General features: G+C 44.9%; 1 protein-coding gene across 1 annotated transcript in view; it reads left to right on the top strand.

Annotated features, from left to right (window-relative positions):
• The window catches only part of PAK5 (p21 (RAC1) activated kinase 5), a 421,808-nt gene that overhangs the window by 380,851 nt on the left and 26,901 nt on the right, over positions 1–14,056 (top strand). Inside the window, exon 5 of the mRNA XM_019973040.2 lies at positions 13,413–13,904. Coding sequence (XP_019828599.1) covers positions 13,413–13,904 — 492 coding nt within the window. The remainder of the gene's footprint in view (positions 1–13,412; positions 13,905–14,056) is intronic.

Here is a 14,056-nt window from a genome sequence, read left to right as displayed (position 1 = left end):
AAAACTATTATGGCTCAGGAAAAAAGCACATAACACTCCTACCAAGTCATTTTCATCCCTTATAATCAGAACTCCAAGCTGTTGTTCCATGTTTCATAGGAGACCCATGAGAAATTCATGAGCAGGTCTTGTGGGAGGGTAGGAGGTAAGGGGCCTGTTAGTAATTAAAATGCTTGCTTGAAAATATAACATCTTTCTAAAAATAGTTAGGTGCTTGTGTTCTTAGAACTAAACTCTTGAAAATCTACCAAACACATTTGGATTTTCTGCTGAGAGAAGAAATGGCGATCACGACTCAGATAATTTGACTTTGCCTCATGGAAAATTCTAGAAACCAGTGGGTAATGTTCACAATAATGAGAGAAAGCGTGAAACTTGGTTTCCAAATACAGCAAAAATGAGGAGGATGTGTGTGTCTGTGTATGTGTGTGTGTGTGTGTGTGAGAGAGAGAGAGAGAGAGAGAGAGACCAGTTTTACATTTTGGCTTAAATTTAAAAAAAAAATTACGCGTGTTAACCTATAGTAAAAAAAAAAAATCCTGCAGTGTTATCTACCTACCTAATTTTCCCATTAGAGTGACAAGAATTAAGGTTGTTATGAATATGTAGATACTGGCATCCGTCTCTCTACTTCTAAGTGGTTTTTCTGCTGGGGCTAAGCAGATGAATCCTTAAGAAGAAGATAAGGTCAAACCAAATCCATACAGGACTTACAGAACTACAAAAGTGTGGAAAGAGACTGTTTTCCACCCTGCCCTGCAGACAAGCCTGCGTTGGAGGGAGGGAAGCTGGCTGGAGCTCCTGCCCACACATTTGACTGTGCTTATTCCAACACTCTCCAGGGACCATGCGGCTGCTGGCTCAGGTGTCTGGTGCTGGCCTGGGACATCCATCCCTTGTTCTGGCTCCAGCTGCTGAGAAGCCCCTAGTATCATCCCTGATCTGCCAGTTGACTAGGCACTGCCTGGGTGTCAGATCCATGTGTTGCCTTGTTGAGCATCATGTCCTGTAAATTCTTGCCCCCTTTGAACAGATGAGCCCGCCAGGGCTTTGAGAGGCTCAGTAAACAGCCTGGTCAGCCTGCTCATAGGAGAGCTGGGACCCAGCTTTCCAGGCTCAGCCCCTCAGTAGACACTGGCTACATCCCCAGTGGCACAGAAATAGCTTCTGTGGGTGCCAAGCCTTAACTTGGCTTCTTACAATCTCCTCAGACACCTGCAGCAGTGGAGGGTTGGGCTGTGTCATCCTGTTCTACTCTATAGCAGGGTTTCTCAGCCTGGACACTGTCGACATTTGGGGCCTGGTAATTGTTTGTTGCAGGGGTGCCCCAATGCACTGTAAGATATTTAGCAGCACCCTTGTCGTCTTCTCAGTACCGGCACCCCTCTCTCACTTACAACAACTAAAATATCTTTAAAAACAGTGTCACATGGGAGCAGAAGCAGCTCCAGCTGGGAACCCTTTTCCCCTCACTGTCGTTTCTCAAGTCCTCTCTGGCAGTCAGGGCTGTAGGTCAGGAAGATACACTCCCTGGCTTGAGTCTTGATGTCACCACTTACGACTGAGCAAACTGCTAAACTGTGCCTTTACTTCTTTATCTGTGAAACAGGCATAAAGACGCCTTATGGTGCAGAGTGAGGTTAAATAAGTTAATTCTTGCTGCTGCTGCTGCTAAGTCGCTTCAGTCGTGTCCGACTCTGTGCGACCCCATAGACGGTAGCCCACCAGGCTTCCCCGTCCCTGGGATTCTCCAGGCAAGAACACTGGAGTGGGTTGCCATTTCCTTCTCCAATGCATGAAAGTGAAAAGTGAAAGTGAAGTCGCTCAGTCGTGTCCGACTCTAGCAACCCCATGGACTACAGCCTACCAGGCTCCTCCGTCCATGGGATTTTCTAGGCAAAGTACTGGAGTGGGGTGCCATTGCCTTCTCCGAAGTTAATACTTACAGTAGCCTAATTATTAATATGTGTCCTCTGCATACATCAGTCTGTGTGTAGCTTCTAGATGGATGACAGCTGTGATGTGATGCTGGGGTTTACTGTGTGGCAGGTGCTATGCTAAGCCTTTTGCAAACATGACCTGATTTTGTCCTCATGACAACTCCTGAAGAATTCAAGATCATTTCCCTTTTTACTGTGAAGGACCGAGACTCAAAGAGACTTAATATTTCTAGACATCCAAGGCTGTGAGACAAACAGCTGAACCAAGATCCAAAGTTAGGTCCATTGGACTCCAAAGTCTATCTATTCCAGGATGTTCCTGTTTTTACAGGGAAAAAAAAAAAACAAAACGAGGTTCATAAGGCCCTGGGGAATGGATATAAGCCCTCGGGGCCCAGATACTCACACCACGAGCAGCCCTCACCTTGCTGACAAGGAACAAGTGCTGACTCACAGATGGATTTGGTGCACAGGAGCACACTTTTTTCTGTCTGTTCTTGGTAGGCTGGAATCCTTTGACAGGCTCCTTAGAGTCACCAGACTGCGATCTATAGGTAAAGCATTAAGAGTAGGGATCACTGGAGTCTCTCGTATGCACTCCCTCAACCTTGAGTGATGGTCTTATTTAATTTCATAGAACAGAGTTCAGATTTTCTCACCCATTACAGAAGACATTGAAGAGCACACGTTCTAGAGTCAGATCCCCAAGATTCAAGCACTCTCCAGCTGTGTGATCTTGTCTGTGCCTCAGTTCCTTCATCTGCAAATAGGGCATCTCAGTACCTGCTTCCAGCTTGTCCTGTGGCTGGAAAAAGGTTGATAAATGTAAAGGAGTTAGCACTTGGCACATCCTCAGTATCAGACCTTATACTCAGGAATGTTTCTGGTTGGAAAACATGTCACCATATCTCTTGTGCCAGTCATAGGAGCACCCTATCGATATAAACTTTCACACATTTTCAAAATATGGTAACAAGTTCTATCTGACTCTGCCCTCACAGTCACTCTGTGCAGTCTCATAATTACAACTGTCCTCACTTTAGAGATCTGGGTCACAGGCCAGAGTAGTTGTGTGACTTCCTCAAGGTCATGCAAAGCTCTAGGTCATGACTGAGCTGGCCTAGGGACCCCAATCCTGCCACCCCAATTCTTTCTCTGGTCTCCAGAATGGAAATGAAATTCTCAGACTGCCTATGAAAGCCAGATGCTAAGAGAGAACAGGAAATTTAGCAGCATGAAAGCAAGAACCATCATTACTGTAGATGGATAGTCGTGATGACTTCTTGCCAACCAACCCTTCCACGTTACCCACTTCATCTCCACTGCACGGAGCAGCAAAGCAAGCCATGCTGGGCCCACGCCATTCCAGATAGACAGTGAAGTAAAGAGTTCTGAGTGAAGATAGAGGACGCAAGGAAAACAGTGGCATGGTTCCCCAGACCCTCCTTCTGGAGTCACCAGTGCAATGGCTTTTCATTGCTCAGCTATCACTTTGCTTTCCCTGGAAGGAAAGAGCAGTTGAACCAGTGTGCTCAGCCTTACTGAATCAAGTTTAATGACTCACCATTCTTTGCGGTACTGGCATACCCAGATTCAACCAAGACTCCAGGAACAAAACTGCGGCTCCTGATCTCCTAAGGGTCCCAGCAGAACACTTTTCAGAGACACTTTAGGGGCCTTATGGGTAATTAAATGACTAGGCTGGTGAAATCTGATAGGCTGCACCAACAATCTGAGAAAGGGAAGGGCTGAGAGGCAGGGAAAGAGAGAAAGAAAGAAGTGCTTAATCGCCTAATAGAATAACGGAGAGTGCTGCCTGTAGATCTTTTCCTTTACACATGGGCTCCTGTAGGCTGTTCATTAAGGCTCATAAAACACACAAAGAGGTGACTCAGAGCAATAGCTCTGACATCTGTCCCTTCTGATGGAGACTTGAGGCGTCTTTTGCATATGAATGAACTCATCTCCCCGTGAATGTTATTATGGTTCAAAGTAAATTGTATTTGGTCATTATAAGTGGGTTTTCCCATTACCAAATTAAAAGTGAAATGAATCTAACCTGGCCTTGTCTGCCCCAGTGCTCTCAGAGGCCCTGACATTGTTGAACCATGTTCTTCAGCAGTGAACTAATCCCCAGAGGTCCACCCCCACCCCCAGCCCACAACATGCCTGCAGCTGGCGACAGAGCACAGGTCGGGGTAATCTGCTCTTGAATACAGGATGCATCTGCAGAGTTTGGAGCAGCAACTGTGGGGGGTTAATTGGATATACTGACTCCAAGGTGAGGGGACAGCCTGCTGATCAGAGATTGCTTCACTTCTTCATGTAACTCAAGGTTTGCCTCTTTGTACAGGTCATGAGCCACTTGTCAGACTCTTAGTGTGTATTTACCATCCGTTTTGTGGATGCATGGGAAAGGCAAGCAGGGAAATGCATGACTCTTCAAACTTCATGTCATAATGTGTAAGTTCCTACACACCTAGATGGGTATCCAGCATCACAGATGGGAGATTTTCCTGCAAAAAAGTTAAATATGGTGAATAGCTTTCTGCTACATGCAGTTTGGAAACCCAGCAAGTGTCTCACAGTCCAGAACACATACTTCCCAAGTTCCCTGAACAGGGATCTTAAGGAGATACCTTGATCTCTGAGGTCCTAGGGGGTCCAGCTCGTGACCCCTGCTCCCTGCTGTGATGTGTGTGTGCCTCTTTCACCAAAATTGAATGCCAGCTCAAAGTGTGTGCTGTATCTCTGTGTCATCCAGCCAGTGTCATAGACTCTGAAACAGGGCCACTCCATTTTGTAAATGAACATAAGTAATTCAGAGGAAACTGACCATGGCTCAGCACGTGTCAAGGTTTTGCCTCAAGCTCTGGGAACAGTAGCTACTGTTTATTAAAATGACATTGGAGGTGGAAAAACTCCCCACCATCCTGTAATAATAGCACTGGTGTCAGCAGCCACCTTGGTGGGAGAAGCAGAGGCTGGAAAGTCAAGGACGGAGACACAGGAGCCCATCAGCCCCCGTTAGCAGCACCTCTGCCCCACAGCAGGAAGGCCTGGGGTTTCAGAGCATAACCAAGGGATGCAGGTCACAGGATTTAGTGAATCCCCTTCCCCTGCTTATCCATCTCTGAAATGTCCCTGCAGAGAAAACCAGCTCCAGATTCTCTCCCAGGTCCTTACGAGCACATGTTTTCCTTTTCCCAAGCCAAGCCTTGGCCCTGTTACATTTCCCTTTGAGTCAAGTAAGGACAGTGTAAGATGTCCTTTTCTTATTTAGAGCCCTATGGTTCTCTCTTATCCTGCATTTGATTTATGGAGAACAAGTAGCACGTAGTCTGGCTTTTTTCATTCCGGGCACGAGCAGTCTCTTTGCTTTGTTGTGCTTTGAAAAGGTGTATTAAAGCATCACACTCAGGCCCTGGAAACAGCTGCCTCTGCATTCTCTATAACTGCAGGGCGTGGAGAGAGAGACTCCATCCTTCATGGAAGCTTCCGCAGTCCCCATTATGTGGGTGCAGACTTATACCACGCACACACGTGTGCACACACACACACACACACACATCCAGCACAATCCAGCCGCAGCCTGCCTGTCACCAGCATAGAAGGCCACGATGACAAATAGATGCTGCCACAGGAGTTTTTTCCTTCTTTTTTTTCTCTCTCCGTCCTCCCGCTGAGCCTTTTTTCCCCAGCCTTGGCATAAAATGGTCAAATGATGTTCCACTGCAGAATTCAATTTCACAGTTCAGTTAGGTCCTTGATTACACTGCCAAATTCAGATTAATGTGCATTTAACTAACATGGATCACAGGAATTCTGGCTGACAGCCAGCTGTAATCAGAGCAATTGATAGCTGTGTGGAGTTTTATGTCCTGTCCACCCCAGCACACCACTGGTGAAATTGATTGATTAAATGAATTCATTGCTATAATTATTTATAATTTTGATACATCACAAGCCTGTGTCTGACCCTATCCTTGAAGATGTCATGCTTATTGTGCAAGGGCAGTCTGGCTGAGTTGTTAACTGAGAATTATTTATTCCCTTATAATACTGCTTTTTTGTGGGGGTCCTTTCTTAATTCTTCACGGGGTTTGAATAAAGCCATGAAAAAGCAAGATTTAATTTATATGGAATTCTGAATGTCATTGGGAAACTAAAAAACAAATATGTTATTAGCCATTTCAAAAAGGAAGGAAACTGAGACATTTTCTATATTTGTTTTCAGTATTTTTAAAGATTCCTGTAGAAAGAATTCCTTTTCAGAATTTCAAAATTTCAGAATTCAGAAATTTCAGAATTTCATACATACATCTCAGAATGTATCTGAGTTTTAGTGACAGTTAGTCATCCTGTGACCTCAGCTAAGCAATTTGGCAGTCTGGTGACATCAGCCTAGGTGATAATTTACAAATCGATCTGGTCTTCTCTATTATTGCTACACCTTGCCGTATGGAAACCCACCTTTAATGTATGTAGACCACGGTCTTATTTGTATGAAGCTACTTTTCCACAAAATCGCAGGACTTTTTTCTTGGTGGCTCTTCACTGCTTTCTCTCCTGCCTTCTGCCTTCCCGCCCCTGTGTCCTTGAAATAAGGTCTTTCTGCAATAAGGTCTTAGAGCATACACTAGATGCATAGATCTTTTGGAACTGGTTTGAGACATGGGTGGTGAGAGGCACATTGGATTCTCTTTTTAAATGTCCATACCTTTCCCTAGTCTAATTTCACTCCATTGTGGTTTTACTAAATGATAAAATCTTACATTCATCTCAAGATACTGTAGGCCTGCCTACATGGACTCCAAATGTACTCCTTTTTTCCCTAGAATATATTTGTAAGTCAGGCTGTAGAAAAGGTTGCCAGTTCAAGCTGTACTCCTTTAAAAGTCTTTCTTATAGGCACAAGTGTGTATGTATGTACAAAATAGTATATATGGACACATTCATCATTTTTGTTTCACCCATTTATGATTATAAGGTATCATGGGAAAGATTATTTAAGGTAGGAAAATTAAATAGTTATAACAGTTTAAAAGCCATGTAAAAAGGCCAGGAGACCTTGTTATAGAAGAGAGCTTAGACAAACACCTAGAAGAAAATTTGAGCCTTGTGGATGAACACAAAATTCTGCTGTGGCCACAGAAAAATGAAAGCAATACATTCATTTTCCTGTAACAATCAACTCATTTTGCTGTAATGATTGATTATCCCTTTTTAATATATTTTGAACTGATTTATATAAGCCAAGACTATTAAAACACACATTTAATTTTTCTTCCATCCCCCTCCATCAGGCATTATCATCCATCATCTTCTGGCCGAGTTCTTGCATCCTGCCCCAGGCTGCTTAGACATCTGGGCCCCTAGTGAAACACCCGACCAGGCTTTAGCTCTGTAGGTGTCACTCTATACTGTGTTCGCCTCAGTCCTGACCCTGGCTATCTTCTTACTGTTGAAGGATACCTTGAGAAGCTATCACAAATTCTAAGGTGATACTGTCTAGATTTGAATCCCAGCTCAATTTCTTAGGAGCTATGAGACTTTTCCATGACCTGCTTAAACCCATGGTGTCTCAGTTTCCTTATCTGTAAAATGGAACAGTTTCAGGACTTTATCTCATTGTGTTACTTGGGATTTAAACACAGGCATGTATATGAAATGCTTAAAATGGTCCCTGGCATGTAGAAAGCACTCAGCAAATGTCAGGTATCATTATTAACATCAGTGTGAGTTACTCCTGCAGGACAGGCTTCTAACAAAGCCGTTGGTTAAAGGAAGGAACCCGACTTTGGCTCCCAGTAAAACATTCCAACTTTTATCAAAAAGAGAATGTTAAGCCTTGATTTGTAGAGGTGACAACGAATATAAGAATTGCCAGGGCAGGCAGTAAACCGGCTGTGGTGCTGGTATGCCCATCAGCTGGGACATGGACACTGTCCCACTGGGGGTGACCTGACCTGAACCAAAGAATCAGATGGTAGATTGCAGTTTGGGGCACTTGACCTTGGATTGCTTGGGGAGAGTTTCACCTCCCAGAGCTTCAGTTTTATCAACCATACAGTGGGATTGTCTACCTTCTGTTTGTCTGTTACAGTGATAAATCATGAGGCTAGCCACAGTGTTTGAGCCAGTGACAGTCACCATCATGGAACCCTTGGGTCATGAAGATCACCTGGGGACCATGGTTCAGCAACACAGTCAATAGAACAGGTTGCTTATGAATGTCTCCTTTACATAGCCAGCCATTTGTCCACCATCATCTCTTTGAGTGGACGGAGCATGGAGAGAGGAACATGCATTCTCTCCCAGTAGCCAAATGTCCATTTTCCTTTGACCCATATCCCTCGAGTCTGGTACCAAAACCTGTCTCTTGTGGTAGCGTTTGTGCCTCATCTATTGCTTTTTTAAGAGTCTGCACCTCCTCCTAGCAGCCATGAAAGACAATGGCACTGTTTTATCTCTAAGACCTAATTTCAAAGACCTTTAGCTCACAGTGAACTCTGCAGTCTGTCTAACTGGAAATCCTCCCATTTGTTAAGACAAGCATCCTTTTCTTTTCTTTTTTGGTATTTAATTATTTTTTTTGATTTAATTTTTTATTCTATATTGGAGAATAGTTGATTTGCAAGACAAAAGGAGGTAAGAATATACAATGGAGAAAAGATAGTCTCTTTCATAAGTGGTGCTGGGAAAACTGGACAGCTCCATGGTAAAGAATGAAATTAGAACATTCTCTAACACCACACACAAAACTAAATGTAAGATCAGATTCAAATGGTGTTTTCTTGATGTCACATGACAGTCGTGACAAGTAGAGTCTGATAAAGAAGAGCAGTGGAGGATGTGATTCCTACCAGAGACACCTTTTACCTCTAACATTTCTTCAGAGATCAGTTATACCTGCTTGCGGAGAATGAATTCTGTTTCAAAGCATAGAAGGAAATACTGTCATAAAGACAGCAGGAGATAATGGCATGTGATGGCTCCCAGGACACACTTTCGAGAGTAAAAGTCATAGACCCCACAGCCCCTCACATGATGGCCTTGTAACTAGCCTGGGCTTTGCTAATCTGAGCTTAATTTGCAGGAAGAACTTAATTATTTAATTTACACCAACATTTGTCATCCCCTAACCCTAGCACATACACAGACCAGTTTTGTGTATGGCACAAATCCAGGCCTTAGACAAAAACCAACTTGATCTCAAATACAGCATTTCAATGATGTTCACTATATTACAATGAGCCACTTTGTTTTAGAAGATGTGTGTAATAGGAGTATATATTTCACTTTCACTTTTACATTGTAAGTATTCAATAAATGCTCACTAGTTTTATTACCATTGTAGTTACTATTTATTATTTTCTTTTACATTCCTTTTATATTGCTAAGCACTTTATATAATAACAATACCTAGAATGAATTAATAGATTGTATGGAATAGTCTCTGTTCAAATTCTTTAATTTGTATTCATTCTTTAGCATTTGCAGTGACTAAAGGAAGTAGGTATTATTATTATTATTATTAGGCAGGTACCATTATTAATCTGTAGGTATTATTATTATTACTCCCATTTTAAAGATGAGAAAACTGAAGCACAGGAATTTAAATAACTTGCCCAATGTCACACAACTTGTAAATGGCAAATAAAGGCTTTGAGTCCACAGTCTTTTCTTAAACAGTAGGCTGCTCTAGGGGACCCTTAGGCTTACCTTAAGCCTCATAAAAACTCTGAGAGAGAGATATGATGACCCAGATTTTACTAAGTGATTTGATTCAAGTCACCAGAATCAAAATTCAGCTTTCAATACATCCTTAAATATGTTCTCTCTGCTCTGCCACCAGGCCAGGGCTCAGACTGCGCAACACCCCAGCCCTGGCTGGCGCGAGGCCCCCGAGTGCAGCAGGGCAGGAGGCCCACAGTGTGACCTGGAGCCAGAGGGTGGTGCATAACTGAGACTAGGACCGTGGCGGCCCCTGTCAGGGGCCCACTGTGTGCAGACCTTGTTCCCTGACTTGGGGAGGCAGCCCTGGTCATGTGGTGTGAGGGCCAGTGCCTCTGACCTTGCCTGTGTCCGATGACACACCTGTGGCCAGGTGCGGCGGGCACCCTGCTGCACCCTGCTTCACTTCTCCCTGGCATGTGATGGTCCCTCACTCCTTCCTTCCTAAAACACTGTCCTTCTGGGCCTCAGGACACCCTAGGCCCTTCATGCCTTTCCTGCCAAATTGGCTTCTCCTCCTCAGTTCCTGCAGCTTCCTCCTTCTCTTTATAGACTCCACATGCTGGAGTCCTTGAACTTTCTCTTACACATTCAATGCTGTGGCTTTTAATACCAGCTAAATATTGACAACTCTCAGATTCATGTCATCAGCCTCAGCTCTTCCCTGGACTGGAGGCATGCCTGTCACCTAAGAGACATCTCCTAGTGGATGATTAATAGCTGTCTCACACTTAACATGGCCGTGATGGAACTCTGGGTTTTCCCCCACGTGTTAGTTACCTACTAGTGTGTAATAAAGAATCCCGGGCTACTGCCATCTGAAGGCTTGACTGGGGCCAGAGGATCACCTCCAAGATGACACACTTGGCTGTTGGTGGGAGGCTTCGGTTTCTAGCTGGCTTTTGGAAGGAAGACCTCTCCATAGATTTTTGAGTGTCCTCACAACATGGCAACCAGAGAAAGCCAGATCAATAGGAGAGAATGGAGGGAAGCCACAACGTTCATACTGACCTCAGAGGGCACTTGCTATCACTTCCACCATATTCTTTTCCCCACACAAATCCACCTGATACCACGGAGAAGACTGCACATTCCTGTCGAGAAGCAGGGATCCCTGGGAGCCATCTTGGAGGCTGATTCACCACTCACTATCCTGCTTCTGCACTTGCGTGCTTCATATTACAAAGTGGCCTGTTCCTCAAGCCAAAATCCTGGGAATTACCTCTGATTCTTCTGCTTTATATTCTAACCCCATCCATCAGAAAATCCTGCCAGCTCTGTCTTTAGACTTGACCCTGGATCCCACCATTCCTCATGCCATGTAGAGAACCCACCCTAATCTCTGCCCACACTAGCTGCAGTAAGCTCACTGGCATCCCTTCCACCAGAGCTGCTCCTTCAGCACCGAGAGTCAGGACCCCACCACGCCTCTCTGCGTAGCAACCTCCGTCGTCCTTGCTGTGGGTCTGCACAAGCTGCCTGCGTGCTCCTTCTCCGTCCGTCTTCCCCTGGCACCTGCCCTCAGCTCGGTGCTGCTCCTCAAGCCTCTATGTGTTCAGAGCTCTGTGCATGCTGTGCCCCGGCCTGGACTGCCCCCTTCCCCCACAGTCCCGGGCTCGCTCCCTCAGTTCAGCCAGGCTTCTACTCGTGCGGCACCTCTCAGAAAGCCTTCCTTGGCCAGCCCATCCAAGACGGCATCTTGTTTCTCTCAACCCCCATCCTCTGTCTTATTTTTCATATCACCCATTGCTACTAGACCATATACTGCATAGTTATTGATTTTCTTGTCTATCATCCATCTTCTTCTCTAGTAAACTCCAGGAAGACAGAAATACCATCCATTATAATTATTGCTGGACCTTCCCACGGCACCTGAGATGGTGCCCAACAGCTAATAGTTGCTCAAATATTAATGTGCATGCTAAATGAATGGGGCTTCCCTGGTGGCTCAGACAGTAAAGAATCCACCTGCAATGTGAGAGACCCAGGTTTGATCCCTGGATTGGGAAAATCCCCTGGAGGAGGGCATGGCCACCCACTCCAGTATTCTTGCCTGGAGTATCCCATGGATGGAGGAGCTTGACAAGCTACAGTCACTGGGGTCACAAAGAGTTGGACATGACTAAGCGATTAAGCATAGCACTAAATGAATGAATAAATGGACCACACAGGACCAGTGAATTCAATAGTGAATAGAACAGTGCAACCCTTAAAATATTCTGCAATGGTGGAAATGTTCTCTTATCTGTGCTGTTTGATATGTCGACTCGTTAAATACCTAACATCTGACTAATGTGAATGAGGAATAGAATTTTTAACTTTGGTTTCTATTGATTTTAATTAGATAGACACATGTAGCCAGTAACCATCATTTAGAGCAAATCTAGATCCTCGGGGTAGATGAGGGTGAGCATGAAGATGTCATTCCGTGTACATCCCAGTAGAGTAGTAGAGACTTCCTGGGATGCTGTGTTAAGAAGGAGGCTGAGGTCCCATCAACAAATCTTTTTCAAGCACCTTCTGTTTACCCAACACTCTGTTATTATCAGGATCTCGCACAAAGGAGTGCATTGATCTACTAACACTTCCTGCAAGGGTACTGTGCTGTGCATATTCACCATCCTTGACCTCAGTCATTCCAGGGGTGGCCAGAGCTCCTTCTTGGTCTTTTCCAGAGTGGGATTGCTGAAACCTACCTCTACCGTCTTAGAAACCCCTCACTGGCTTCCCCCACCCCTGCCCTATCTGTCCTCCCCATCCGCTCCACTGAGTCCATCAATCCGCTCTTCACAATCTTAGACCTTCCTCTAACTGTCAGAGCCTGCTCAGTCCAGGACACAGAAGGCCAAAAGTGCCAGAGAATTCATATCCCAAGGAGCTGATGGTAAGCAGATTTGGTACCTGAATACCTTAACTCTCTGCCCTGAGATGGGACAATTTTAAAGTGTGTGTCCTACATAGTCTTCCAGGTTTGAACTTTCCTAGTGGGATTAAGTTCCAGTTACATCAGTGGTATCTTGCTGTGTATGTTAGAGTTCACCAGAGAAACAGAACCAACAGGAGATGCATGTGTGTGCATGCATGCATACAAAAAGAGGAAGAGATTTTAAGAAACTGACTCATGCAATTGTGGGGGTTAGAAATTCCAGCAAGAATTGATAGAGACTTGAGCCAAAGGGCCATGTAGGTGCAAAAATCTTCCTCTTTAAACTCAATCCTTTCTCTTAAAACTGTCAACTGATTTGATATGGCCCACCCACATTTTGTAGGGTAATCTGTTCTACTCAAAGTCTACTGATTTAAATGTTAATCACATCTGAAAATTGCCTCCACAGTGATATCTAGACTGGTGTTTGAGCAAACAATGGGGCTCCATGTATAGCCAAGTTAACACCTAAAACTAAGCATTATACTTTATGATTCACAATTTATTGACTTTTCCCCCATTCCTGTCTCACTTCATAAGTCCAGGGATCACCTCCTATTACTTGCATTCTAATCCAGGTCTCAGAGTCTGCTTCTGGGGATTTTAATAGGGAAGGAGAAAGAAAGAGGCTGGATGGGGAAGTTGGAGGGCAGATAAAGGGTGGGAGCAGACATCCCAGGACTTTACAAGGTAAGTCTTTCCCCCGAGCAGGTTGTGAAAAGTGGTGCTCATCATTTGGACCAGCTGTGTGATGGTTGTGATGTTCAAGTACAGCATGTGAATTTCTCCATCTATGTCTGTCTTTCCAGGTGGATTATGATCGAGCACAGATGGTCCTCAGCCCTCCACTGTCAGGGTCCGACACCTACCCCAGGGGTCCCAGCAAACTACCTCAGAGTCAAAGCAAAGCAGGCTATTCCTCAAGCAGCCACCAGTACCCATCTGGGTACCACAAAGCCACCCTGTACCACCACCCCTCCCTGCAGACCAGCTCACAGTACATCTCCACAGCTTCTTACCTGAGCTCTCTCAGCATCTCATCTAGCACCTACCCTCCACCCAGCTGGGGCTCCTCCTCAGACCAGCAGCCCTCCAGGGTGTCCCACGAACAGTTCCGGGCTGCCTTGCAGCTGGTGGTCAGCCCAGGAGACCCCAGGGAATACTTGGACAACTTTATCAAAATTGGGGAGGGGTCGACCGGCATTGTGTGCATCGCCACAGAGAAACACACAGGGAAACAAGTCGCAGTGAAGAAAATGGACCTCCGGAAGCAGCAGAGGCGAGAGCTGCTTTTCAATGAGGTAGATGGTGTGTTTGGGTCAATCCTTCTGTCCTCTGTAACATTTCTTTCCCATTTTAGAAATAGCCCTTGTACATTTTATGACATTAGAGAATGCTAAAAATGTAAATACAAAGCGGCATCCTTTTTTCTGTGCCTATATGGCTGCCTCTT

Source organism: Bos indicus, chromosome 13 (genome assembly GCF_029378745.1).
Source record: "Bos indicus isolate NIAB-ARS_2022 breed Sahiwal x Tharparkar chromosome 13, NIAB-ARS_B.indTharparkar_mat_pri_1.0, whole genome shotgun sequence".
Lineage (NCBI taxonomy): Eukaryota > Metazoa > Chordata > Mammalia > Artiodactyla > Bovidae > Bos > Bos indicus.
This window is presented reverse-complemented; position numbering and strand designations above follow the sequence as displayed.